Source organism: Rhinoraja longicauda, chromosome 1 (genome assembly GCF_053455715.1).
Source record: "Rhinoraja longicauda isolate Sanriku21f chromosome 1, sRhiLon1.1, whole genome shotgun sequence".
In the NCBI taxonomy this organism is placed as follows: Eukaryota; Metazoa; Chordata; class Chondrichthyes; order Rajiformes; family Arhynchobatidae; genus Rhinoraja; species Rhinoraja longicauda.
Genome location: NC_135953.1, coordinates 125,078,259 through 125,106,217, shown reverse-complemented (window position 1 = coordinate 125,106,217; position 27,959 = coordinate 125,078,259). Strand labels below are relative to the sequence as shown.

Genomic DNA, 27,959 nt, shown 5'->3' with positions numbered 1-27,959 from the left:
TACGGGTGACAAAGGTTATGTGGAGGAGGCAAGATAATGGGGTTAGGAGGGAGAGGTAGATTAGCCATGATTGAATGGCGTAGTAGACTTGATGGGCCAAATAGCCTAATTCTATTCCTATCACTAATGATCTGAGAGAATCAAAGGCTTTTTAATGGGTATGGTAATAGATGAAAGGGAAAAAAAAGTTGGGTGAATGGATTGATGAGATTCTGTCGAGAGCCTGTTTGGACTTGATAGTCTAAATTGCCTCCTTCTATATCATAAGGAAATATGGAAAATGTTTTGCTATTCACAGAGGGATATATAGAATGAGTTTTCTGGTTCTGCAAATTTGAGGAATATGGTTTTAAAAACTCAAGATCCAAATGTAATATCAGATCAAATCACTAAACAACAAGAACACTGAAAATGTATAAGAATAAATAATACCCATTGTCAGTTTGTTATTTAATTTGCCCTCTATTGAGGAAATTGTGATTAATACTAAATTTATTTGATTTGTCCGAGTTGTTATTGCATACAATAACGTAAATGAATTTGAAGTACCTTTCTCCTCATAGGCCGTGCCTATATTGGCATTTGCTTCTGCCATTTTCTGTCCCCCTAATGGTACGATCATTTTACTGGTGGAGAGGCATGATTCAAAGAAGTGATCTGAAAGTAGCTTGTCGTCAACCTTTTTAAAGTAACACGCCAGTGAAAGTTGATTATTATAGACTTCCTCAAACAAACCTTTTAAAAAAAAGAGTAATATTTTAGATATGGGCAACAAGTCACCAATACACACTTATTCACACAAAATATGTCGCAATGCCAGTGACAGCATTGCTTACATTCTTATTACTAAAATTCAACAGGTTTCAGTTTCACAAAGGCATTATAATAAGAAAGTGAAGTACAATTAACATTAATTATGGCATCACGAAATTCAATTTATGAAATATAAATTCAGCTATCTACAAATAATTTGTGTATTGTAGCGACCATAGGGATTGGTCCTGAGAGTCGAACCCTCGGATTGGCCAGCAAGGTCACGTGGTGGTTTTGGCGCCCAAAACCAGTCAGTGGGAAGAGGACTTCGATGGGAATAGTTTGAGTTTAATGGTCGTCTGCGATCTCGGTTGTTATCTTTGTAATTGAATATTGCTACCACAATAAACCTCTTTGGCAAAGTTACAAGTCTTCAGACTCGCCATATTGGTGACCCCGACGTGATCTAGCCGATCACCCACCATGCAGGGGCACGACATCCCTGCTCCGGTTCTAACGCCCGGCGTACCGCAGCTAAGCGCGGTCAGCGTACATCTTCATCCGTTTTGGGCGCACCAACCACACCTTTGGTTTGCCCATGCTGAAGCGCAGTTCCATCTAAGAGGCATCTCGGTGGATGAGACGAAATATTACTACTTGGTCAGTGCCCTACCGCCTGAGACGTCCGTACGTGTGATGCAGTTCATCACCTCTCCTCCTGCAGACGGCAAGTACGAAGCGCTGAAGGTAATCATGCTTCGAACCTTCGGGTTTAGTAGGCACGAGCGAGCCGAGAGGGTTATGCATCTGCCAGAACTCGGAGATCGGCTGACGTCCGTCCTCATGGCCGAAATGTTGGCGCTGGCAGGCGGGCACAAGGATTGCCTCATGTTTGAGCAGGCATACCGGGAGCAACTCCCAGAGAACGTTAAGCTTATGCTCACGGATTGTTCTTTCGAGGAACCCGTGGCATACGTGGAGAAAGCCGATGCGCTCATGGCATCGAAATCGCGAAAGTACAGTTCGATCAACAGAGTCTCGGCACCATCGGGCAGCCTGCCGCGACACCAAGATGGTGCCGCGACTCCCGCCATTTCTCCAAAACCCCGCCGAAAGGATCCGCACAAGCGCGGCTGGTGTTATTATCATCTGCGATGAGGTGGAGAAGCCCGCAACTGCCGCTCACCTTGCACTTTCTCGGGAAATGCCTCGGCCGATCGTACATAGAGGCAGTTGCGATTGGCCAAAGCCGCCGCCTCTACGTCGTGGATTGATTCACAGACACAGAGTTCTTAGTCGATACGGGAGCCATAGTAAGCATCATACCGCCGACCGATCTCGAAGCTCGATCGGGTAAGAGAGGGCCTACCCTCATCGCAGTCAACGGTAGCGCCATCCGCACGTATGGTACGCGGGCAATGTCTCTGTCTTTCGGTACCCGTACTTACGAATGGTCGTTTATCATCGCAGAAGTCGGACAGGCGATTCTGGGTGCAGATTTTCTCTGGGCCTTTTCGCTAGAGGCCGATGTCCGAGGTAAAGGCCTTCGATCCTCCGCTAGCAGCGATGAGCCCGCTGCTCCACCGCCTGCCACCCTGCCCGGCCCGACTGTCCAGGCCGTAGTCGCGGCCTCCGGCCCGTATGCTGCGGTCCTGGCTGAGTTTCCGGAGCTGCTCATTCAGCGTTTTGACGCTCCATCTGCAAAGCACGGCGTTGTCCATTCTATTCCCACCGAGGGCCCCCCCGTTTTCGCTCGGGCCCGGAGAATGCCGCCGGACAAACTGATGGTTGCGCGTGAAGAATTCCTGAAGATGGAACAACTGGGCATTGTCCGTCGTTCCGACAGCCCGTGGGCCTCCCCGTTGCATATGGTCTCCAAAGCATCTGGGGGGTGGAGACCCTGTGGAGATTACTGGCGTCTTAACGCCGTCACCACTGCCGACCGCTACCCCATACCGTACATCCAGGACTTCTCGTCTAATCTGGAAGGTGCTACAGTGTTTTCCAAAATTGATTTGGTACGGGGGTACCACCAAATTCCTGTGCATCCGGAAGACGTACCAAAGAACGCCACGATCACTCCGTTCGGGTTGTTCAAATGGTTGCGTATGCCTTTCGGTTTGAAAAACGCGACGCAGGCGTTCCAGAGGCTTATGGACAATGTCGGTCGGGAGTTGTCTTTTGTTTTTATTTATTTGGATGATATCCTGGTCGCCAGTCGCTCGGAGCATAAACACCTGGTCCATTTACGGACTGTGTTCCAGCGGCTTCAAGATCACGGGCTAATCATTCACCCCTCAAAGTGTCAATTTGGTCTTTCCTCTATTGATTTCCTCGGTCACTGGATCACCTCAGCCGGTGCCACTCCTTTGCCGGAAAAAGTGGAGGCAGTTCGTGCCTTTCCATGGCCCACCACGGTAAAGGGGTTGCAGGAGTTTGTAGGGATGGTGAATTTCTACCACAGGTTCGTGCCTGCAGCAGCACGGATCATGCGTCCGCTCTTCCAATGTCTCACGGGCAAACCTGTCGAGTTAGAGTGGTCCGCTGCAGCCAAGACGGCCTTTGAGGCAGCTAAAATGGCTCTGGCAGACGCCACCATGCTCGCCCACCCGAGCACCTCGGCCCCCACGGCCCTGACGGTCGATGCGTCGGATGTGGCGGTGGGAGGGGTCTTGGATCAGCATGTTGATGGCAGTTGGCAGCCCTTGCCGTTTTTCAGCCGACAGCTTAATCAGGCTGAGCTGAAATATAGCGCTTTTGACCGGAAGCTTCTGGCTCTATATTTAGCTGTCCGCCACTTTGGGTACTTTTTAGAAGGCCGCCCGTTCGTGGCCTTTACTGATCATAAACCACTGACTTTCGCTTTTTCTAAAGTGTCTGACCCATCAGCATCAGCAGCGGCACCTGACTTACATCTCAGAGTTTACCACGGATGTTCGCCACGTCACTGGTAAGCTTAATGCCGTTGCTGATGCCCTGTCCAGGCCAGCCGTCCCCCCAATTTCAGCGGTGGAGTGCGAGGTTGATTTTCAGGATCATAAACCACTGACTTCCATCTCAGAGTTTACCACGGATGTTCGCCACGTCACTGGTAAGCTTAATGCCGTTGCTGATGCCCTGTCCAGGCCAGCCGTTCCCCCAATTTCAGCGGTGGAGTGCGAGGTTGATTTTCAGGAGCTTGCGGAGGCACAGCGCCTGGCAGACACTGCCTCAGCATATCACTCCACCACTTCGGGGTTAAAGTTGGCCCAAGTGGCTTGTGGGCCCGCGGGTACAAAAGTCTGGTGTGATATTTCCCTCTCCCGCCCCAGGCCGGTGGTGCCGGCCGCCCTTCAGCGTCGGGTGTTTGATGCCATTCATGGGCTGGCGCACCCGTCCATTCGCTCCACCTCCGCCTTAGTAGCCGCTAGATTTGTTTGGCATTGCCTGCGGAAGCAAGTAGCCGCTTGGGCCCGATCATGTGTTCCCTGCCAGACCTCGAAGGTTCACCGGCATGTCCAACCTCCTGTACAGGAGTTTGTGGTTCCTGATGTCCGTTTTTTCCACATTCACGTGGATTTAGTTGGTCCTTTACCTTCCTCTAGGGGCTACACTCACCTACTCACAGTGGTTGACCGGTTTACCCGTTGGCCTGAGGCCTTCCCATTGTCCGACACCTCCGCCGCCTCTTGTGCCCGGGCCCTGGCCCTGCATTGGGTGGCCCGTTTCGGTGTTCCGTCAGTTATCACCACCGACCAGGGGTCCCAGTTCACCTCTGCCCTTTGGGCTACACTAGCGGAGCTGTATGGTTCCAGGTTGCAGCAGATAACGGCGTATCACCCACAGGCTAATGGGCTCGTGGAGCGGTTTCACCGCCAACTTAAGTCAGCCTTCAGTGCGCGGCTGGACGGCCCTGATCCCCCTCCAACATACATGCAGAGTCATCTCATATATTTCATGTTAACAGTAAATGAGTACAACATTTATTCAGCTTTGATATCTTCTTGCTTAAGGAGATGGCTACATACACGATCAGACAGTCACTGCGACATATCCAATGCTATGCATATATAAACTAGAAGGTGAATAACTCATCTAAGTGAAATAAAAATGCTCTCCAATATGCTTTCAGAGATATGACCCCTTTCTATTTTTATGCATGTTATTAATGATACAGAATTGAAATTCCATAAAAGTAAAGGTAAAATGGTCAACACCAAAATATCATTATGTTTTCATACTTTCAGAGGCTTATTTATTGCATTATATCATATCTATCAGCTTGTTGAAATGAAGCTTTCATGCGCACATTTTCAGAAATATTAATTGTTCCTAAAATTATATTCGTCCCCCTTCAGCCTCGCACTGCTGCTGCCAATTCATGCTGAACCAGATAAGCTCCTATGTGACTGCTGGGATTCCGTGTGTGCCAAATAAGTCCATCTGAGTGTTCCCCAACCAGAAACCTTAGTTGAAAAGTGAGATCCACTTCCTCTTGAATTCCAGGTTTGAGGCATTCAAGTCAGATGCGTCCGACCTGTACAGGAAATTTAAGTACATCTTTGCACAGCCAACTTTGTAAACCATCTTCAGGTTCAGATTCTTAGGTTCACATCATGAAGTGGTTTGAGAGGCTGGTCATGGTGCACATTAACTCCAACCTGCCAGAAAGTCAGAATCCACTGCAATTCGCCCGCCACTGCAACAGGTCCATGGCACATGGCATCTCCCTACACTGATCCCTGAAACATATGGATATCAAGGACACCCACGTCAGACATATTTTTTGATCATGTCTCTGCCTTCAACACCATAATTCCATTCAAACTCATTTTCAAAAGCCTGGATCTAAGATTCAACACCCCACTCTGCAACTGGATCCTTGACTTCCTGACCCATAGACCAGAATCAATAAGGATGGGCGGCAATACCTCCTACTTGATCATTGTCAACACATGTGTCCCTCATGGCTGTGTACTCGGCCCCTTACTAATCCCTATATACTCATAAGTGTGTCCAAATTCTGCTCTAACTCCATTTACATATTTAAAGATGACACCACCATATAGGTTTAGCTCCATCCAAGACCACAAGAAATTTGCAAAGCCATCAATTGTAGATTCACCAGAGCATCACACAAACCAACCTCCCTTCCAGTGCCTCCATTTATACCTCATGCTGCCTTGGCAAGGTCAGCAGCATAATCGAGGACGAGTCACACCCTGGCCACTCCCTCTTCTCCCCTCTCCCAATGGGAAATAAAGAAAAGAAGTGTGAAAATGCATACCTCCAGATTCAGGGAGTTTCTTCCCAGCTATTATCAGGCAACTGAACCATCCTACTACGACTACAGTGCAGTTCTGAACTATTATTTACCTCATTGGAGACCCTCAGTCTATCTTTGAGCAGACTTCACTGGCTTTATCTTGCACGCAACATTATTCCCTTATCCTGTATCTGTACACTGTGAATGGCTCAATTGTAATCATGTGTTGCCTTTCCGCTGACTGGTTAACATACAACAAAAACTTTTCACTGTTCCTCGGTACACATGACAATAAACTACACTGAACTGAAATCAATACCTCTTCTTCCTCAGAAGACAAAGGAAATTTGTTATGTCTCAAAAGACTCTTAACAATTTCCACAGATGCGCCATAGAAAGCATCCTAGTGAGATGCACAATAACTCATATTGGCAATTGCTCTGCCCAAGAGTACATGAAATTGTAGAGAGTTGCGAATGCAGCCAAGCCCATCATGCAAATCAGTCTCCGGTCCCATTGACTCCATCGATACTTCTTACTGCCTTACGAAAGCAACCAACATAATCAAAGCCCACTCACTCCTTGGTCATTCTTTTTTCTCCACTCTCCTGTCAAACAAAAGATACAAAAGCTTGAAAGCACATTGGACCAGATTCTTTCCGGCTGTTACCAGACTCTTGACGATATCTCATATGTAAACAATCAATTCCTGATCTCCCAATGAAGCTCATTGCAGCCAGCCCTTGCAGTTTTTTTTATCTGCACTTACTCTGTCACTGTAACACTATATTCTGCATTCTGAATCTTTTTCCCCTTTTGCACTACCTTGATATATTTATCATGATACGCCGTAGAAAGCATCTAACTGGATGCCATCTGGCTGGATAGCACACAACAACGTTTATTACTGTTTCTCAGTAGACATGACCATAATAAACCAATACCAGTATGATCTCACTTACCTGCTCTTTGGGCTGCCTCAGCCCTAGTAAGGAAATGCTGAAGATGATCCAGTTTGTTTAGCTGTTTGTTCAACGGGTCTTCCGTCCATATGTCTGACCCAGGCCCTGTATTTTCCCTTACAGCATTCCAATATAGGATCAGAGTGGTGAACTCTGAAAAAGACTTGTGATAACCTTGCTGCAGCATGTCTATGCAAATGTTGTGTCTGTATGAATTCCTGTAACTGGAACAGGCAGAGAGGAAAAAAAAGTTTAGCACGAGGAATCCAATAGATTTTTTTTCATATAATATTGTAGTTTAAGATATAAATCAGTTATTTCATTATCAGACATTGCAGAAATGTATTATTAATTTCAGGTTGGGAGAGTAATTGGCTAGGCTACTAATGAAGAATTGCTTCAATGTAGGTGACCAGTAGAAGGAATGGTGAAAAACAAAATATTGAGAGAATACACTACAGGGAAATAAAAGGGGAAATTATTTTGATGGGATTGGCTCCAAATGGTTCCTTTAACGTCAATTGATATGAGGTTACTTTTTTATTCCAATGACCGGCTTGACACCAATGACTTTAAATTGCAATGCCAGTTGCATTTCACATAGCCTTCTGTGAAGCACCCATCCAGGAACCAGCTCCCCATTTGGTACATTTTTTGAAAATTACACTTTGCACAATACAAAGCCAGAAGGTTGTGTAATTCCCTGTAAATGGCCTTGGTTAGGCAAAATAAATATTCTCCAACAGTAAAACCATTCAGTATTAATGTAACATTTGAACAGAAAGCCAGTTAAAAAATATAGGTGAATTGTACTGTAAACCCTCATTTTAACTACTTAATTTTGGTTATAGCGGACAGACCTGCCTATGCCACCCTTCCTCCTACGCCACCCCCAGCTCGGAAGGTGCATCGGCGATCCCTTTTTTACCCACCACATGGTCCAGTTGACGCAGCTGTTGTTGCAGCTCACACTGTACCCCCTGGGACCGAGCTTTCCCCAGGCTGCTGCCATCAACTGGATGTGCTTGGTCACCGTGGGCTCTCTACCCTCTCACCGCCTAACATTTCTCTCTTGATTCGCGAAACTAAAGGGCAAGCTAGATTAGATGGTCAAGAAGGCTTCTGGTCACCATCATTGGCCTTTATCAGTCAAAGTTCGGATGTTATGTTACCGATGGTGAGGCTGCATTTGGAGTATTGTGTTCACCATAACACCATGCTATAGGAAGGATGTTATAAGATGGAAAGAGTGCAGAGAAGATTTACAAAGATGTTGTCAGGACTTGAGGGGCTGAGCTACAGGGTGGGCAGGCTAGGACTTTCTTCCTTGGAGCGCAGGAAGCTGAAGGGTGATCATAAAGAGGTGCAAAAAAATTAAGAGGGGGAATAGTTAGGGTGAATGCACAGAGATTTTACTAAGTGTAGGGGGATCAAAAGCCAGGGGACATATGTTTAAGGTGGGAGGAAAAAGAGTTAACAGGAACCTGAGGGGTAACGTTTTCATGCAGAGCATGGTGGGAATATGGGTATTGAGGAAATAGTTGAGGCAGGTACTATAACAACATTTAAAAGACATTTGAATAGGTACATGGATAGGAAAGATTTAGACAAATATAGGCCAAACGCAGGCAGGTGGGACTAGCGTAAATCGGGTATCTTGGTCAGTATGAAGTTGGGTTGAAGGGCATGTTTCCGTGCTGTAGTCCTTTATAACATCATTCTAGTCAGTCCATTGTGGTGATGTAATGTCCTAACTAATAACTAAGGCAATGACAGAAGCAGGTGGTTCTTGATTAATGGGAGATCAGCAGCTCCTTAGCCCAAAATATGTTCTTTACTTTTTCATTCTGTTTAAGTAAATAAAGAAAATAGAATCTTGAGTGCAGGAAACCTATATATGCAAAATACAGACTTTCAAATTCTGGTGCAAATGAGTCAGATGTCCATAGAGAAAATGATATTAGACAAAACTAGATGAGCACAATTTTACCAAAAAGATGAAGCAAGCTTGGGAAAATGCATGGTCAATGCCTGTTTCTATTATATTCTTGAGTGGGAACATTTTATTTTTAGAATATTTAAAAAATCTAATGATCAGAAGGTTCAAAAATGAGTCTGAAGAACAGGAGACTATGAAGATAGACACAAAATGCTGGAGTAACTCAGCAGGTCAGGCAGCATCTCTGGAAAAAAGGAATGGGTGAAGTTTTGGGTCGAGACCCTTCTTCAGAGAGCCACAATCTTATTGGACACTATTTCTGCCTCTTTTTTCTTTTGTTTCCTTCCTCATACATCATAAGAAATATCACCTACCAATCTACTTCCTAATCACGACATCATGATGCCCAATTAGAAAAAAGAGCAAAAGATACAGCAATGCAATCTAGTATTTTTTGTTAAAAAAAAGTTTAAATTACTTCTGTGCAGTAATACATTACAAAGTTGTCTTTTTCGACGATTAAAATGAAGATTGGCTCATTTCAGGCTTTCACTACATTTAATCTGGTATAACTTCCGAGTTTGAACACAACATTTTATTAACGATTCTAAGTGGATGATGTGGTATTCCGAATAATAAATTAAGAATTGGCTATTAGACAGAATGCAAAATGTCAGAATCAGTAGATCATTCTCAGGTCAGCATGATGTAATTAGTAGAGAACTGCAGGGATTCATGCTCGCGACAGATTTTAAGATTTTGTATCAATAATTTGACTGAGGGTATCAAATGTCTTACTTCTACGTTTGTTCACTATACCCAACGAAGTGGGAATGTGAGTACAAAGGAGAATGTAGAAAGGCTTCAAGAATGTATGGACAAGCTGAGTGAACGTCTGTGAATATGGTAGTTGAAATATCATGCAGAAAATAAAATATATTTAATAAAATATTGGAGCATATGTTAAATAGTCAGAGTTTGATAAATGTTCAAAGGGACTCAGGTCTGCTTCCATGCAAGTATCTGACGACCAATATGTTAATCAGTTAAGAGAGCAAATGGTATGTTAGCATTTATTACAAGATACAGGTCTACCACCAATTTTCCGACAAATGGTGGTCCAGCATTGGTGAACCGGCAGATCCGTTCCCATAACCGACTTCCGTAACCAATCAGTGCGTCAAAATTGCCACCTGCAGCCGGGGCTCTGGAACTCCGGCCCGGCCCGAGCTGGCAGATCTGTTCACACAGCCGACTTCCAAGGCCGACTTTTCAGCCCGATATCTCAGCTCCACAGCTGCCTAGGCGAACCGTTCAGTACCGTTGGACTCCTCTCGGAGGCTGTGACCTCTGGCAAAATACACAATCCAGAAAGACTCTGGAACCAAGGGTGCCGGAAAATCGGTGGTGGACCTGTAATTTGATATAGGAGCAAACAAGTTTTATTCCAATTATACTGGCTTTACTGAGGCCACACCTGAAGTATTATGCACAGATATGATTTCCTTACTTAAAAATGCTTCAGACATGTATTTGGAGCCGACATGTTGAGCGAGATTTGTTTTTGAGCCTTCTCTCAATGTGCTCAACGTGCTGCAGCAAGTAAGAATTTCATTGTTCTATCTAGGACATATGACAATAAAACACTTGACTCTCTTCCCATTAACCATTTAACTGCCTTTCATCATTCATGATTAGATGCGTCAGGACTGCATAAGTTTGATCTAATCTTTTGGTAATTGGAGGTCCTTACATAAGTCTACAGTGTGCTGTACTTGCTGTTTTGCAAGCATATAGTAATTCTATGTTTTGCCAAACTGGAGCACTTTTAGGTAAGCATTTCTGCATTGCTCATTCCACATTTGATGCCTTTGGTAATTATCGTGATAAAATGAGTGATGTGCTGGATTATGAGTTACAGAATGTGTTGGCTCACAGCACCAAATTGAATTCCCAATTTAAAATAGCCTGTTCTTTACCCATTGGTGTGACTGAAGTGCGACACAATACAATGGAAGATGGTACATTGTCTGCAGGAAGACTGTGTGGTGGTTACTCCTATCAGTGCTGTCATAAATGGGTTCTTTGACAACTGGTGGGTTGTTGAAGATGGGGTTAAGTATATCAGTCATGTTTATTCAATCCCAATCTGGCAGCCATGTTCTTTAAGACACATCACACTCGGTCAGTGGTGGTTCTACCAAGTCACTCATGATGATGGACAATAAAGTCTCCCACCCAGGAAAGATATTCAGTGCCATGCTACTCTCAGTGATTCTCAGTGATTCTTCATGAGTTGTGAAAATATGATTTATGAGCTGAATGAGATAGTAGGCAGTAAGCAGCAGGTTTCCTGACATTTAGCCTGTTGCCATGAAACATTATGGGGCCCTGGGTCAATATTCAGGATTTCTAGTCTATTATCTCCCACATTTTATTTTCCCAACTGGTATGTCCATTCTGTTGGTGATGGAAGTCCCTTGACATGTTGACTGTGTCAAGTAGTTGGTTGACTCAGAACATTATTGAATACTTTCTGAAATAGAAATGCATTAGATCCACTGGTCTCCCAATAACCATTCTACTAGACACATCCTCAAAGATGTCAATCAGGTTTATCAAACATGATTTGTGTTCGTTAGACCCATATTACCATTGCTCAACTCTATTATAATTTTCAAAGTATTGCATATTGACATTCTGTATTATAGATTCCAGCATTTTCTCTATCACTAATATATTGTTGATCATTGCTGGGTCTAGATACTAGCACTTCTAACCCAACAACACTGCAGAGGTACTTATGCCAAAAGGTCTACAGTGGATCAAGAAAGTGGGTCACCAGCACTTGCCAAATGTTATTAAGGGATGGGCAATAAATGCTGGCCTTCCCACTGACACCCATGTTTCAAAGGATGAGGAAAATAAACACAATTTCTTGTCATCGCTTTGTTTTGGTCCTTTTCTTTACATTATACCAGGAGCTTTTAAAAAAAATTACATAGTCTTCAGTGCCAAATTCCTATAGACCTTCCTCCCAAAGAGCTTCCTCCATGATACTTTGTCTTTCCCTCAATATCTGAAATGTTCCTTGTGACACCTTTATGTATCTATTAATTTGCTGGTGCTTAAGGAACCAATTTGGCAGGCAAGAAGCATGCTCATCTTGCACTAGAAGTACACTGCCTGTTATTATAGTATTGTGTCAAAAGAGCAATAGAGAGGCTGTGTCATAAATATATTTTATGCTTAGTATACATTCAAAAAGGAGGTTTAGCACCATGTTGAAGTAAAATTTGAAATCACAAACATAAGAATCATCAAGAATTGTGATCCATGTGTGCCCTGGCCAGCAGTCTTTCCTATTTCATAGTCATAAAAAGATATAGGCCATCAACCACCCAATTTACATCAATCCTATGCTAACCAATGTTATTTTGCCTACATACCCATTAACTACTCACTTGATTCTACCTCTCATATACACATCCGGGCAAATCAACATGGCAATTAACCTATCAACCTACATATTTTTGGGAGGTGGGAAGGAACTGGAGCATCTGGAGGAAACTCTCTTTTATCTTAATCTAACATTTCTTTCCCTTTTCTAATTTTATTCTAATTAACCCAATATATTTAACTCTCTGTTCTCTATTGTTTCTCAATCTTTAAATTGGGTGAAGTTAAACAGCAATTGAATAATATATGAAAATGTTAAAAAAACTGCAGGTGCTGGAACTCTGAAATAAAAATAAAACCTGTGATGCAGCGGTAGAGAAGCTGCCTTACAGCGCTAGAGACCCAGGTTTGATTCTGACTAAGGGTGCTGTCTGTATGGAATTTGTATGTTCTTCTTGTGACCGCGTGGATTTTCTACAGCTGCTCTGGTTTCCTCCCACGCTCCAAAGACGTACATGTCTGTAGGTTAATTGGATTGGTAGAATTGTAAATTGTCCCTAGTGTGTATAGGATATGTTAGTGTGCGGGGATCACTAGTTGGCATGGACTCGGTGGGCCGAAGGGCCTGTTTCCGTTCTGTATGCTTTATATACAATATTGGCTCTAGCTTGATGCCATGCCTCACTGCATTAGACATCTATGCTACATCAATGTGGTGCAAGATACATGAACCAACACCACCTCAGCAAGATAATACATTAGTCAGCCTGCAGCTGTTCCGGAAATGATAATTCACCAGTGCATGGATGTGATATTTAGCAAGAGGGTGAACGGAGGAAGATGAAGATGCTAAAGATGTTCCAGAGGTAGTTTAAGCTTCAATTTTGCGCAGTTAAGGTGAGCATGCACCATGAAATAAAACAAAAAATATTGTTAATACTCTTTCCATGGAGGCTGCCAGACCTGCTAGCATTTGAGCATTTTCAGTTTTCAATTCAGATTTCCAGTATCTTCTGCTTTTAGATTTTTATTCACTATGAAATATTGCACTTCAATGGAGGTTTAAACACCATAGCTGCGTATTTGGCACGCCAACTTTCCATTGATTTTGGAATCTTCGAACAAATTGAGTGTTCCAATAGATTCCAATAGTCCAATTATTTATTGTTCATCAAACATTATCCACACAATCTGTAATCTCTGGGAGCACCTGCTGGAAATGTAGAACAATTGCAGAGCCTAATTACGCATTAATATCTGAGGCGGCCTTAAGAAATGGGCACTGAATTTTAAATATAATCTGAAGTGTCTGTAAATTAAATTAGTTTGTAAAGAAAAATGAATCAAGAAAACAAAGTTTTGTGAGATTGGCATGGTAACTTTCTTTTAAGATTTACTGCTAAGAAACACTGTTCTGGATCGTTTTTGCTCATTTTCTGCATTAGCATTTTTTTCCATAATTAAATTATGTTCACAGTAAATTTCTGTTATTAAAAAATATTTATGGAGAACAAGTTAGTTTGTCAAAATGTCGAAGAAACAAAGTTAAACATATTTTAATTTGTTAACTTAATTTTTTTGTTTAATAATTATTCATTTGAATCAGGTATCATTTCAAAATAATATCTGTTTAAATCTTATTCTAAGGTGTGGTAGTAACTTTGGTTTGCAAAAAAAATAAATTGCATGAGGTATTGCTTTAATGTATAAAATATAAATACCTACAGCAGTGTACTGCAAAATAACATAAATTTGAATATGGAAATAAATTTCCTTAAAATTTACTGTTGTCTAGTGACAATAGACCATTGTTGCAAATAATTTCCAAGGAACTTGGATTCAGCACCTAGGTTACATGATTTACATTGGGTGAAATGTGGTAAAAGGCCTCTAAGTTACTGGACCTTGAGCCTCGACAAGTCACATGCAGTGCAGTGAAGAACAGCAGGTTTTTTTAGAAGAGTTTCAGTGCTATGAGGAGGATGGGTAAGGATCCAGCATATATTGTTGATGTCTGCATGTAAAGGCAATTAAAACTCCGAAGTGGCTTGGGTCTTCATCATTTTGTTCATCCTTCTGCTTTTCATGCATTGCGAATAGATATTTGTGAAAATGGTGCTTTAAGGTGGGGTATGCTGGTGACAAAACAACAAAGATGAAAATGAGAGTTTACACAGTTTTGGTATGCCTGTCCTATTGAGTACATGGAGTCGTGCAATGCTGCTTTGTAGCACAGAGTTGGTAGTTAAGAAAGTGCTATCTTTTTCAATGGCAAAAGTAACAAAACTACTCGCATCCTAAACTCCGTTCATCCTCCCTTCAATGACCCTCATGAGTGCGTTTGCAGTCTGCAGATATGCAGCTAAATATATGGAAATAGATCCAAAGCAGTTTTTCTAAACATTTTAAAAAGGTGCAACACTACTGGAAATCATGCTGAAATAAATACTGAACATTAATTGCAAATGGAGGTTTTGAAACCCACATTAATACTAAATGAAGAACAGTATCTGAATGAAGACAGACATAAAAATAGAGGTGATCAGTAAATGCACTTGGTGTGTGTATTTGGTATGATGAGAGTACATAATTCAAGTGGAAGCAAGCAGTCAAATATGAGCTCACTGACGTAAACATATATTAACTTACACCTAACTTGGAGACAAGGCTAAAACACACAGCATTATAGTCATGTGGGTACAAATAGTTGAAAAGAGGAGACTGGAGAAGAAGTAGTTGATGATTGTATCAGATGGGCAAAAACAGAGCTCTATTGGTAAAGTAATACTCCGGTCATTAAACGGATTAACAGCTTTGTGTTTGGCCCTGACTTCAAATTTAATAAAACTTGCCTGCAGCAATTCTACTCCCTTTAGTGAATTTAAGTTCAATAACAGGGCTGTGTATTTATTTTGGAACAAAATGCACAGATTCATTTATCAAGTGGCTTTTATCATATTTAATGTTGAACTATGGAGTAAAACAGCTCACTAAGTTAACCAAAGGATACCTTAACTCCATTTGCCTTTAGAAAATTATAGAGGTTGTATATTGAGAAGTGGCAGGCTCACGGCATGGTGTTCATCAGTTCATATGTCGTAGGAGCAGAATTAGGCCAATTGGCCCATCAAGTCTACTTTGCCATTCAATCATGGCTGATCTATCTTTCCCCCTCAACCCCATTCTCCTGCCTTCTCCCCATAACTTTTAACACCCTTACTAATCAAGAACCTGTTTATCTCCGCTTTTAAAATACCCAAAGACCTAGCCTTCACAGCTGTCTGTGGCAAAATATCCCACAAATTCACCACCCACTGGCTAAAGAAATTCATCCTCATTTCCTTTCTAAAGGTATGTCCTTTTATTCTGTGCCCTCTGGTCCTAGATTCTAGTGGAATCTATAGCGGAATTATAGTGTGGAATCTAGAAATTCCACACCCGTGAAAACATCCTCTCCATATTCACTCTATCTAGGCCTTTCATTATTTGGTAAGTTTCAATGAGATCCCTCCCTCATCCTTCTCAACTCCATCGAATACAGGCTCAGAGCAGTCAAACACTCATCATACGTTAATCCAATCATCCCTGGGATCATTTTTGTAAACTTCTTCTGGACCTCTCCAACACCAGCACATCCCTCCTCAGATATGCGGATGACACAACCTTGATTGGACTGATCCAGGATGGGGAGGAATCTGCCTACAGACGGGAAGCGACACAGCTGGCGTCCTGGTGCCATCGCAACAACCTGGAGCTCAATGCTCTTAAGACTGTGGAACTAATTGTAGACTTTCGAAGAGCTCCCCCTCCCCTCCCCCCACTCACCATCAACAACACCACAGTCACATCTGTGGAGTCATTTAAGTTCCTTGGAACCATCATCTCCAGGGACCTTAAATGGAGGCCACCATCGACTCCAGTCAAAAAGGCCCAACAGAGGATGTACTTCCTGCGGCAATTGAGGAAAAACAATCTGCCACAGGCAATGATGGTCCAATTCTATACTGCTATCATTGAGTCCATCCTCACCTTCTCCATCATGGTCTGGTTTGGCTCAGCCACCAAGCACGACATCCGGAGACTGCAACGGATCGTTTGATCAGCTGAGAAGGTTGTTGGCTGCAACCTTATCATATCATATCATATATATACAGCCGGAAACAGGCCTTTTCGGCCCACCAAGTCCGTGCCGCCCAGCGATCCCCGCACATTAACACTATCCTACACACACTAGGGCCAATTTTAAATTTTTTTTTTTTACATTTACCCAGCCTTCCTCCCATTGACGAACTGTACACTGCAAAGGCCAGGAAGTGAGCGGGCAAGATCATCTCTGACCCCTCTCACTCTGGCCACAAAATCTTTGAAGCACTTCCCTCTGGAAGGCGACTCTGGACTGTCAAAGCAGCCACAGCGACATAAAAACAGCTTTTTTCCACGAGTAGCAGTTCTACTCAATAACCAAAGTATGTAGTCTCTTTTTTGCACTGGTTTATTTTTCACCCACATGTTTAGACCGTAATGTTGTATCCTTATTGCTTTGATGTGGTTATGCTTTATTCTTAATTGTTAACTGTATGTTTGTGTTGTCATTTGTGAGCGGAGCACCAAGGCACATTCTTTGTATGAGCACATACTTGGCAAATAAACTTATTCATTCATTCATTCATTCATTCATTCATTCATATGGGCCCAAAACTCCTCACAATATTCCAAATGCAGTCTGACCAGTGCCTTATAAAGCCTCGGCATTACATCCCTGCTTTTATATTCTCGTTCTCTCAAAATGAATACTAACCTTGTATTTGCCTTCCTTACCACCGATTCAACATGCAAATTAACCTTTTGGGAATTATTTTAAAAGGCCTCTCAGCCACAAATTCACCGAAGAAAGGGAAATGTTACATGGCCAGTCGGCAGCAGGAATGCTTTTTATGGCTCAGCTTGCATCAAAAATGGATAGGAAAAAAGAGAAGGGTATTGTGTCAGATTTTACATTAAGGCCTTGCAATCTCTCAATCCCAAGTAAAAATATATAACCACGGAATTTCTGATTTCTTGTTGCCAAGTAAATGCCTAGTTGGTATTTTTGATCAGCCAACAGGACTTCAATTATCTGTAAACAGTGATAGACAGGAGCAGATACACTTACCCATATCAGACAGATATTTCTCTAAACTAATCTTTTTTAATATTCTGGTCAGTGGCAGTAAGTACCATCCCCTGCAAATTCCAAGGCATACATCATCTTAGTTTGGAAATGTATTGATTTTTCTTCATTGTCACTGGATTAAAAGCCTGGAACTCCTGAACAAAATATTAGACATTTCAACAAATTAATTATAGCAATACAAGCAGTTGCCTCGCTGCCGCCACCTCCTGTGCCATCATAGCTGGACGATGAATAATCAAAATCAGTAAATGAGTTAAAAAAATGCTGGGTTGAAGAAGAGCTTTGAGACTTGATTACCAAAAAAGGGCTACAACAGATGATGCCTTTACAGTTTGAAGAACGAATGTGTTGTCCAGATGATAGCACAAAAGTGACACAATCTGTATCAATTTTCCTTCATACAGTTTTTTGAATTTCATTGTATGATCAAGAAGTGCTATATCTCTGCTGATTTAACTGCTATGAAATTGAAGGTTATGACTTTTTGGGAACTACAACGTGAGATCCCAGAATTGGAATGTTCGAGGACACGTAACACATAAGTGTGATCCTGTAACCACACACAAGAATTATTATGGGATTTCCCAATCAGTTCAAAAATCTTGATCATGTTTCCTGCATTGCAATTATTACTGTACTCAATTGTTGCTCCAGAATGCGAACTTACTGAATTACAAAATTACTGAATTCATTTCCTCAGTAAATAGCTACAGCACATAGCCTTGCTCTCCCAGAAGCTGTCCAAAGAATTATTGTTTTCTGGATGAAAAGTCCTGGCACAGTTAACTACCTTAAATTAGTTTCTCTGCCAAGGAAGTGACTCTAGACATGTGTTAGGAAATGCTGCTGATCCCAAATATGTTAGCCATTGAGAAGGATAAAGAACAACAGTTTCTTTGTTCACATCTATTTGATAGTTCAAGTAAAACTTTGTTTTGCATTCTTCCTTTAACAAAGCGAGATGAGGCATTCTCAGATTCCATCTATGACAATATGCTAATTATAGTTTTACTGTATATACTATCTTCTTAAAAATGCATTGCGGTTTTCTAATAGTATTCATCTGAATTTTTCATCCAAGTCACTTATTTGAAAGAAGAGTACTGCAAATAGAATAATTTATGATGTGCTGTGAAAATATGAAGTTTTCTGCACTGAAGTTGAAATATTTAAATTCTTATACAGTGTCAGTCACTTATTTTTTTCCTGCTCTATTGAAAATGACTGGTCATATATAAACTTTTGACATTATGGAAAACCTGGAGAAGCTTCAACCCTTGAACGTGCAACAGGTAAGAGCTTCATGCAACCCGTGTGGATAAATGTAAAGATTGCTGGGTGGATGAGCAACTACATGATGGTGGTAGTGGGGGACAGAGGAGATGATTGGTGCTGGTGAACGGGCTGTGAACTCACCCCATACATCCATGGAAGTACTCTAGGGATTTCAATTTCAGCTGCAAGAGGCAACCTGGCGCACAGAAGCGAAGCAGTGATGACTGCATTGTCTGGCCAGGTCAACCACCACATCACTGACTCTGTGCCACCACTAGGATTTAAGGCTTAAGGCCAAAATAAGACTCAAACTTTTTAAGAACTTGACACATGAAGGGTACAAGTGTACAGGAAATGTAACAATTCTGTGTACTGACTCAGAGTTGCCTCAGGCAATTCTGTGTACTGCCTCGCTTAAGGATAGCAGAGTCAGGGGGTATGGGGAGAAGGCAGGAACGGGGTACTGATTGAGAATGATCAGCCATGATCACATTGAATGGCGGTGCTGGCTCGAAGGGCCGAATGGCCTCCTCCTGCACCTATTGTCTATTGAAGGAAGTTAGCATTTTTGCACTCCAATCATTGCACTCTTGTACTTATGTATGATTGTGCTTATGTATAGTATGATTTTACAGGATTGGATGCAAAACAAAAAAAATCACTATATTTGGGTACGACTGACAATAAAGTCTATTGACTGTGGAGCAAACTGACCGCAGCACCATCAAGCGGTTAGCCAAGTTGGAGGAGTAAAAATAAATTCAATGGTAAATGGGGATATAGAGTTAGGAAAATTCAGACGGGTGAGCCTTACATCAGTAGTGGGTAAGTTATTGGAGTGAATTCTGAGAGATAGAGTTTGGAAAGACAAGGACTGATTAATAATAATAATAATAATAATAATAATAATATTCATTTATTGTCATTGCAACGAGTACAACGAAATTAAAAAATAGCCAATCCTGACGGTGCGTACAAACATATATGCAATAAATGCAAAAACAAATAAATACATAAAATACAATTAAATACAATTATATTAAGTACAAGATTTTTTAACGGTGTTGCCTAGTGCAAAGGTAGTGTTCAGTTCTCGTATGGCCCTGGGGTAAAAACTGTTCTTAAGTCTGTTTGTTCGGGATTTGATCGACCTGAAACGTCGACCAGAGGGCAGATGAACAAACAGACGGTGGCCGGGGTGGGATGGATCTTTTATTATTTTGCCTGCTCTACTGAGGCAGCGTAGGCTGAACAGGTGCTCCAGGGAGGGCAGTGAGCAGCCGATGATCTTCTGGGCCGTCGTGATGACCCTCTGAAGGGCCTTCCTGTCCTTTTCTGAGCAGCTGGCATACCATGTGGTTATACAGTATGCCAGCACACTCTCGATGGAGCAGCGATAGAAGGACATCATGAGCTTCTCCTGCAGGTTGGTTTTCCTGAGGATCCTCAGGAAGTGGAGTCTCTGCTGTGCCTTCTTTACTGTGGTGATGGTGTTGGTAGACCAGGTAAGATCCTCTGCGATGTGCGTACCCAGGAACCTGAAAGCTGGTACCCTTTCCACACAGACCCCATTGATGTAGAGTGGGTCGTAGTCTACACTGGTTTTTCTAAAGTCAATTATAAGTTCCTTTGTTTTGGAGGAGTTCAGGACCAGATTGTTCACTGAACACCATGCTGCCAGCCTTTGGATTTCATCCCTATAGGCTGTCTCATCTCCTTCTGAGATGAGTCCAACCACAGTCGTGTCATCCGCGAACTTGATGATGGTGTTGGTGGGATGGGTGGGGGCGCAGTCGTGAGTGTAGAGGGAGTAAAGGATGGGGCTCAACACACAGCCCTGTGGTGAGCCGGTGCTCAGTGTAATGGTGGAGGAGAGGTGAGGGCCTATTTTGACGGTCTGGGGGCGGTTGGTCAGGAAGTCCTTGATCCATTGGCAGATGGTTTGGGAAAATCCAAGGTCGGAAAGTTTGGTGACCAGTCTGCTCGGGATGACCGTGTTAAAGGCAGAGCTGAAGTCGAGGAAGAGCATCCTCACATAGCTCCCCTGGTGTTCAAGGTGGGTCAGTGCAGTGTGAAGAGCAGTGTCGATGGCATCCCCTGTAGACCTATTTGCTCTGTAGGCAAACTGGTGTGGGTCGAAGGTGGGTGGGAGGCTGGCTTTGATGTGCTGCAGGACCAGTCTCTCGAAGCACTTTGTGATGACCGGTGTGAGTGCTACCGGACGGTAGTCGTTAAGACCGCTGATGACAGACTTTTTCGGCAGTGGGTTGATTGTGGCGGACTTCAGGCAGGGAGGGATGGTGGATTTTAAAAGGGACAGGTTGAAGATTTTTGTGAAGACCTCAGATAATTGGTCTGCACATTCCCTCAGCACTCTGCCCGTCACACCAACGGGGCCTGCAGCTTTCCTGGGATTCACTGCTCTGAGCACGCGCTTAACATCATACTCCTGCACAGTGAAGGTGTTGCTGTCAGGTGCTGGAGAGGGTGTTATGTCTGCCACTGTAGCTTTCACCTCGAAACGAGCAAAGAAACAGTTAAGTTCCTCTGCCAGCGAGGCGTCGCCGTCGGCAGTCGTGCGGTTGCTGGTCTTGTAGTTGGTGATGTGCTGGATGCCTTGCCATACCCGCCGTGGGTCATTGTTGGAAAAGTGGTCCTCAATCTTCCTCTTGTAGGATGCTTTGGCATCCTTGATGCCTCTCTTCAGGTTGGTTCTAGCAGCACTGTATAGAGCTCTATCACTAGACCTGAAGGCGGTGTTACGGTCCTTGAGGAGAGACCTGACATCCTTTGTCATCCAGGGTTTTTGATTGGGATACAACCGGATGCGTTTGTCGACGGTGACATTGTCAACACAGTTTTGGATGTAGCAAAGTACAGTTGATGTGTACTCCTCCAAGTCCTGATCCTCAAAAATATCCCAGTTGGTCCTTTCGAAGCAATCCTGCAGCTGCGAGGAAGCTCCTTCAGGCCATGTCTTAACAGTCTTTATGGTGACTGGAGCTTTCCTCCTGAGTGGGGTGTATGCTGGAGTTAGGAATATGGACAGGTGATCTGACTGCCCCAGGTGTGGTAGTGGTGCTGACCTGAAACCCTTCTTAATATTTGAGTAAACCTTGTCTAGTGTGTTTTTCCCCCTGGTAGCACATCTTATGTGTTGTTCAAGTTTCGGGAGAACTGACTTTAGGTCTGCATGGTTGAAGTCCCCGGCTATGATGTGGGCTGCTTCTGGATATGTGCTCTGTTGTGAGTTTATTGCACCGAGCAGGTAGCCTAAAGCTGTGCTAGCGTTAGCATTCGGTGGGATGTAGACTGCTGTTACTATAACCCCTGTAAATTAGCGAGGAAGGTAAAAAGGCCTGCATTTAACTGTTAGGGACTCCAGATCAGGAGAACAGTGGCTATCTATGATTTGGATGTTAGTGCACCAGCTGTTGTGCACGTAAATGCATAACCCCCCCCCCCCCTTGCTCTTACCGGAGTCGATGTTTCTGTCCCAACGAAACGCTGTACGCCCGGCTAGCTCAATGGCTCCGCCTGGGATAAGTGGACGAAGCCATGTCTCTGTTACTAAGAGAATGCAACAGTCCTCCACGAGTTTGTTTGCTGATATCTGTAGTTTTAGTTCGTCCATTTTGTTGATGATGGATCTGGCGTTGGTGAGAAACATGCTGGGTAGCGGTGGTTTGTGTGGCTGTCTCTTTAGCTTGGCAAGTATACCGGACCGGCATCCTCGCTTTTGCTTCCTGTTTCTCCTCCGCCTGCGACGCCTGTTCGCGCCGACAACTATCCACGGAGCGCCCGGTGTCCTGGCTATCTCTTCCGGTATATTTCGCGGGTGTGGAAATTCGCGCACAAGGTCCCGATTGCACTGGAATCCTATGATCAGAAGATCCTTTCGGTTGTAGGTAGGATTTGCCTGATTTGCCTGGTTTGCATGACTAAAATTGACTAACAGACATAACACAGATAACACACATAAAACGCACCGAAAGGGAGAGCTGTGAGCCGCTGCGTCCGTGCGCGCCGCCATAAGGGATAGCCAGCAGGACTTTGTGCATGGGAAATCATGTCTCACCAATATGATGGAGTTTTTTTATGAAGATTGATGAGGGCAGTATATTCATCATTGTCGATGCAGATGTTAGCAAGGCCTTTGACAAGGTACTGCATGGTAAGCTGGTCTGAAAGTTTAGGTCACATGGCTTGGATGCAGGTAACAGAAGGTGGTGGTACAGGGTTGTTTTTGAGACTGGAGACCTGCAACATGTGGTGTACCACAGGGTATTGCTGCTGGGTCCATTGTGGTTCATTATTTATATTCATTCCTTGGTTGTGAATGTAGGTATGTAGGTGCATGGACAAAGGTAAAGATGATCATAATGAGATCGAGATTAACTGAACCAATGAGCCGAGGAATGGCAGATCGAGTTTATGTTCAGATAAATTTGGAGTTCAGATAAATGTGAGGTGTTGCAGTTTGATGAACCAGGAGAGAATAAATGGTAGGCCCCTGGGAAACCCAGGGGTGCAGGTACATCATTTCATAAAAGTGACAACTAACTAAACAGGGTGGTGAAGAAGGCATTTGGCAAGCTTTCTTTCAATGATTGCAGGAATGCATTCCTGTATTGAGTGGAGGAATTGGGACATCATGCTACAGCTGGTAAGATTACATCTGGAGCACTGTGTGCAGTTCTGATCAGTCTGCTACAAGAAGAGTCATGAAATTGGAAACATGCAAAAATGATTTACGGAGTTAATACTGGGTCTGGTGGGTTTGAGTTATATGGGTTTGAGTTACTGTATCTTTTTTCCCCCCAAAGCACAGGAGACTGAGGAGCGACCTTATAAAAATTTATAAAATCATGAGGGGCATAAATAAGGTGAACAACCAGTGTTTTCCCCAGGATAGGGATGTCTAAAACTAGTTGGCATAGGTTTAAGATGAGAGGGGAAAGATTTAAGAAGAACGTGAGGAATATATTTTTCAAACAGAGGTTGGGACATATGCGGAGCAAGCTGTCGGAGGAAGTGGTACAATCAGGCACAATTACAACATTTAAAAAACATTTAGACAGGTACATGGATAAGCGAAATTTGGAGGGATGTAGACCAGGTGCGGGCAAGTAGAACCAGCTCAGTGAGACAACTTGACCAGTAGGGATGAGTAGTTTCTGTATAGCTCTATGACTCAATTACTATCATATGTATCTGAAATCATATTTTACTTCCTGTTAGATATTCTGCATGTTCATCTAAGGGTAAGATGTCATGGATATGGATATACAGAGCTTTATTTGTCATTCGGTACCAAGGTACCAAACGAAATTACATAGCAGTCACAAAAAAAGAAAACAAAAAAAAAAGAACACAAGACACACGACCCCAACACAAACGTCCATCACAGTGACTCCAAACACCCCCTCACTGTGATGGAGGCAACAAAACATGCATTGTTACAAAGTGATAACCTCCTTGCATGTAGCTCATTTTCTGTCACCTCCAAGTTGGATACCATCACGGCAGAGTATTGCATGAGTTACTTGCTAAGCATTTATTTATTTTCTTTACATTTGCCTTTTTTCAATTTTCCACAAGTTCAATTTTTCAAAGGTTGCTGTATTTTTTTAGGCTTTCTGCCCATTGGCACTCCCTATTGCAACACTGCCTTCAAATGTACCTAATTCTTGCACACTATTATCTATTGCCACCAGTATGCTTCTGACATTTGCTTAAACACTGCAGCTGAAATTATGCTGAAGAGACAACCATAAAAAGAAAACAAATACCAACAGCATGCTAAAACCTGTCAATGTTAATCAAGGCTAAATTACGTTCTCAACAGTACTTTAGGTTTGTAGGCTGAATGTTCCTTTAAAGTAAAATAATAATCACATAGCCTGAAGAATAAAACAACTATTGGTACTTCAAGTTAAACAAGCTAAAATAAATATATTTCTTTATCTTTAACTAATCAATATGTGCTGCCTTTGTCACATTATTTCAAAATCCTATTGAATAAATATCTACAACAAATAAAAAAAGGAAACTGTCCAATTGCATCCAAATATTTGTGTCTGATAGTGCAAAATGTTTCTTTCAGCTATAATCACTAACTTAAGAAGACAAATTATTTATTTTATTATATAGAATCCAGAGTCGTAAAGCAATGTTTGGAGAATTGCACAAAGCAATTTTATCCTTTTAGAATTAAGTATGCTGAGTTATAATGATTGAACAAGTGATTTTTTTAATTACATCAAATCAGTGATCTTTATTATTATCGATTTAGTAAAATAACAAATCATCGACTTGAATATTTATATTTATGGTGAATTGCCACAAAATTTGTTAAATTGGTTTTACTTGTCAGTTGTCCAAAGAGATAATGCAGAAATTATTCCACATATGAAATGTTGGACCACATGGAAAGTAAAATACCGTTTTGAAATAACAATGCAGAACAAACCACCACAGTGTTTGTGAGCATTGCAGATTCTACCATTTATGGAAAAGGAAATGGATTATGATCAGGCAGGAGGTCAATTTATGTGTGCTTCTTTTTTGCTGTCTATCGCTCATTGTTGTGGTTCAAGCAAAACCAAAACTGAGCATTAGTAACTAGTCTGGTGAACAAATGACTCTGCTTTAAATGATCTTTCTGACCATCCTGCTGATAATTGAGTGTGGACTAATGGGGAAATGGTGGAGCAGTGATGAACCACCAACATTGTTTTTTGTGGACTGGGCATTTCATTTTACAGGTCATTACCAGTTTTGCAGCTTTACTGCAACAACTTGGCGAGAAGTGCGGCTGACCCTAGGGCATATCTTCAGTACTGCAAATGGGACATTTTCAGTGATTATGCGACATTATCCTAGCTGTATCCTGTATGCTTAGTAATTTCTTCATATCACAGAGCAATATAAATGGCATGTAGATCACGAGAATGACGCAAATTTCTGCACTTCTCTGGAAGATGGTGGTTTTTGTATAGAATGTGTACGTTACAGCAGTGCAAATTCTTTTTTAAATAACTGAGTTGAATGAGTAGAAATTTATTTGAATAAATATTGGAATATTTAGTCAAAGTGGTCATTGACTAACTTCCTGGACAATTTCCAAACATCGTTTCTATGCTCCACTTTTTTCACCATCACTTCACGGTGAAATCTCAGGCATCCTATTTGACCAAGCTGAGCGTGTAACCCAAAACAGATCCTCTGCAACACATGGACCACCAATTTCTAGGCCAGTATTAGTATCTCCTTCTGCATCTTACCATCTTGCATATTTCTTTTATCTCCAGTCAAATTTCAGATGTCCTGCTTCAATTCTAGTCGATTTTGCATCCTTATTTCCTCACTTATCATAAGCATTTCTTCAGCTATTTAAGCTTAAGATAAGGAATTTTCCTCTCTAAACATTGTTGAGCAGGCGGCCTTACAGCATTGCTGCCTTGCAGCGAATGCAGTGCCGGAGATCCGGGTTAGATCCCGACTATGGGTGTTGTCTGTAAGGAGTTTGTACGTTCTCCCCGTGACCTGCGTGGATTTTCTCCAAGATCTTTGGTTTCCTTCCACACTCCAAAGACGTACAGGTATGTAGGTGAATTGGCTTGGTGTAAATGTAAAAATTGTCCCTAGTGTGTGTAGATAGTGTTAATGTGCGGGTATCACTGGTCGGCACAGACCCGGTGGACCAAAGGGCCTGTTTCCACGCTGAATCTCCAAACTAAACTCTAAACTAAACCAACCAGCCTCTTAAACCAGATCAATTACATTTTATAACTTTGACAATTTTTACCTATGGCTTTAATATATATACTGATTACATAAATGGAAATTATTGCTCGATGTTCTGCGAAGTATAAAATTTAACATAGCTCCACCAGTGCATCCCTTTGAAGAACTTCAAAGTCTAAAGAAGGGTCTCAACCCCAAAACATCACCCATTCCTTCTCTCCAGAGACACTGGCTGTCCCGCTGAGTTACTCCAGCATTTTGTGTCTATCTTTAAAGCTATCCTGCCTTATATCATTGCTGACTTATGCAGATGGATTTGTATCGAACCTAATGAATATGGTTCAATCTAGTCACTTAGCAAAAAGTGAGAGATTGCTTGCAACTACTTGGAAAGAAGTCGTGCCATTTAAGATATGCATTTTTTTAATCATTATCATCATATTTATTGCCTTTAACATAACTTTGTAAAGTGCTCCTTAGGAATGCTAGTGATCAAAATTTGACACTGATCCATATAAGATATTGTGGAAAACTACCCATCAACACTATAGGGATAATTACAGCAGATAAAGAAGGTGGCTCAACACCACCTTTTCAAGGGTAATTGGGGATGGACAATAAATGTTGGTTCCAAAATTGCTACTTCTGAATGCTCAACATACTTTCATTAAAACATTGTTTAAAAATGCTAAAGATATTTCAAATAACATACCTTGTTAATTAAAATTGACTTACTCATTAATGACTTGTTTGCTGACTTTCAGACTCTTATGTCGTGCTTCTAAACGTTTTGCTTCTGCTCGTCGTTCTTTTCTTGGTGGTACTCTAGAAAATGAATTTAAAGTAGGATTATCACAAAGATAACCTTATTAATGCTTCTGGTTTCCCAGATGTGTAAGCAAGCATCCAAAAGATCTACTCTCTTAAGACTGTTTAAAAAAATTACTGGTTTTTGTGGGACTCATCAGCACTTTCTTTAAGGAGTGTTGAATTAACCCCGGTAGAGTCTAATTAACATACAGGAATGTTGTTGTAAGTACGGACTTATTCTTAAATCGGTAGAGTGCCTTTATTTGTATGCTCAGGTAAAGATTGTCCTCTTTTCAGATGGACTGTCTGCAAAATGTCCCAATGATTTACATTTCAACTCACCTTACATGGAACATAGAACAGTGCAGCACAGAAACAGGTCCATTGCCCTACGATATCTGTGTCGACATGATGCCGAATTAAAAAACCATCTGCCTGCAAGTGATCCGTATCAATACATTCCCTGTGTGTTCATGTGCCCATCGAAATACCTCTTAATCATCACTAATGTGTCTATTTCACATCACTGGTTACAGCTCTCTAGTCAAGGAAACACCCCTCCATCACCACCCTCTATCTTCTAGGGCCAAGCCAATTTTGAATCTAATCTACCAAGTCACTGTGTATTTCATCTATATTATATTATTAAAACTC

At 42.2% G+C, this 27,959-nt stretch overlaps 1 protein-coding gene across 3 annotated transcripts in view; it reads right to left on the bottom strand.

The window, feature by feature from the left end:
* ttc29 (tetratricopeptide repeat domain 29) overlaps window positions 1-27,959 on the bottom strand; it is a 237,649-nt gene that overhangs the window by 205,011 nt on the left and 4,679 nt on the right. For 2 of the 3 annotated variants that reach the window (XM_078406097.1, XM_078406087.1), the window contains exons 3-5: window positions 27,231-27,320; window positions 6,961-7,184; window positions 550-735 (exon numbers count right to left, since the gene is read on the bottom strand). In XM_078406097.1, the coding sequence (XP_078262223.1) occupies window positions 550-735; window positions 6,961-7,184; window positions 27,231-27,320 (500 nt within the window). Of the gene's footprint in view, window positions 1-549; window positions 736-6,960; window positions 7,185-27,207; window positions 27,321-27,959 lie in introns of those variants that run through there. The other variant, XM_078406107.1, reaches the window with a different exon arrangement.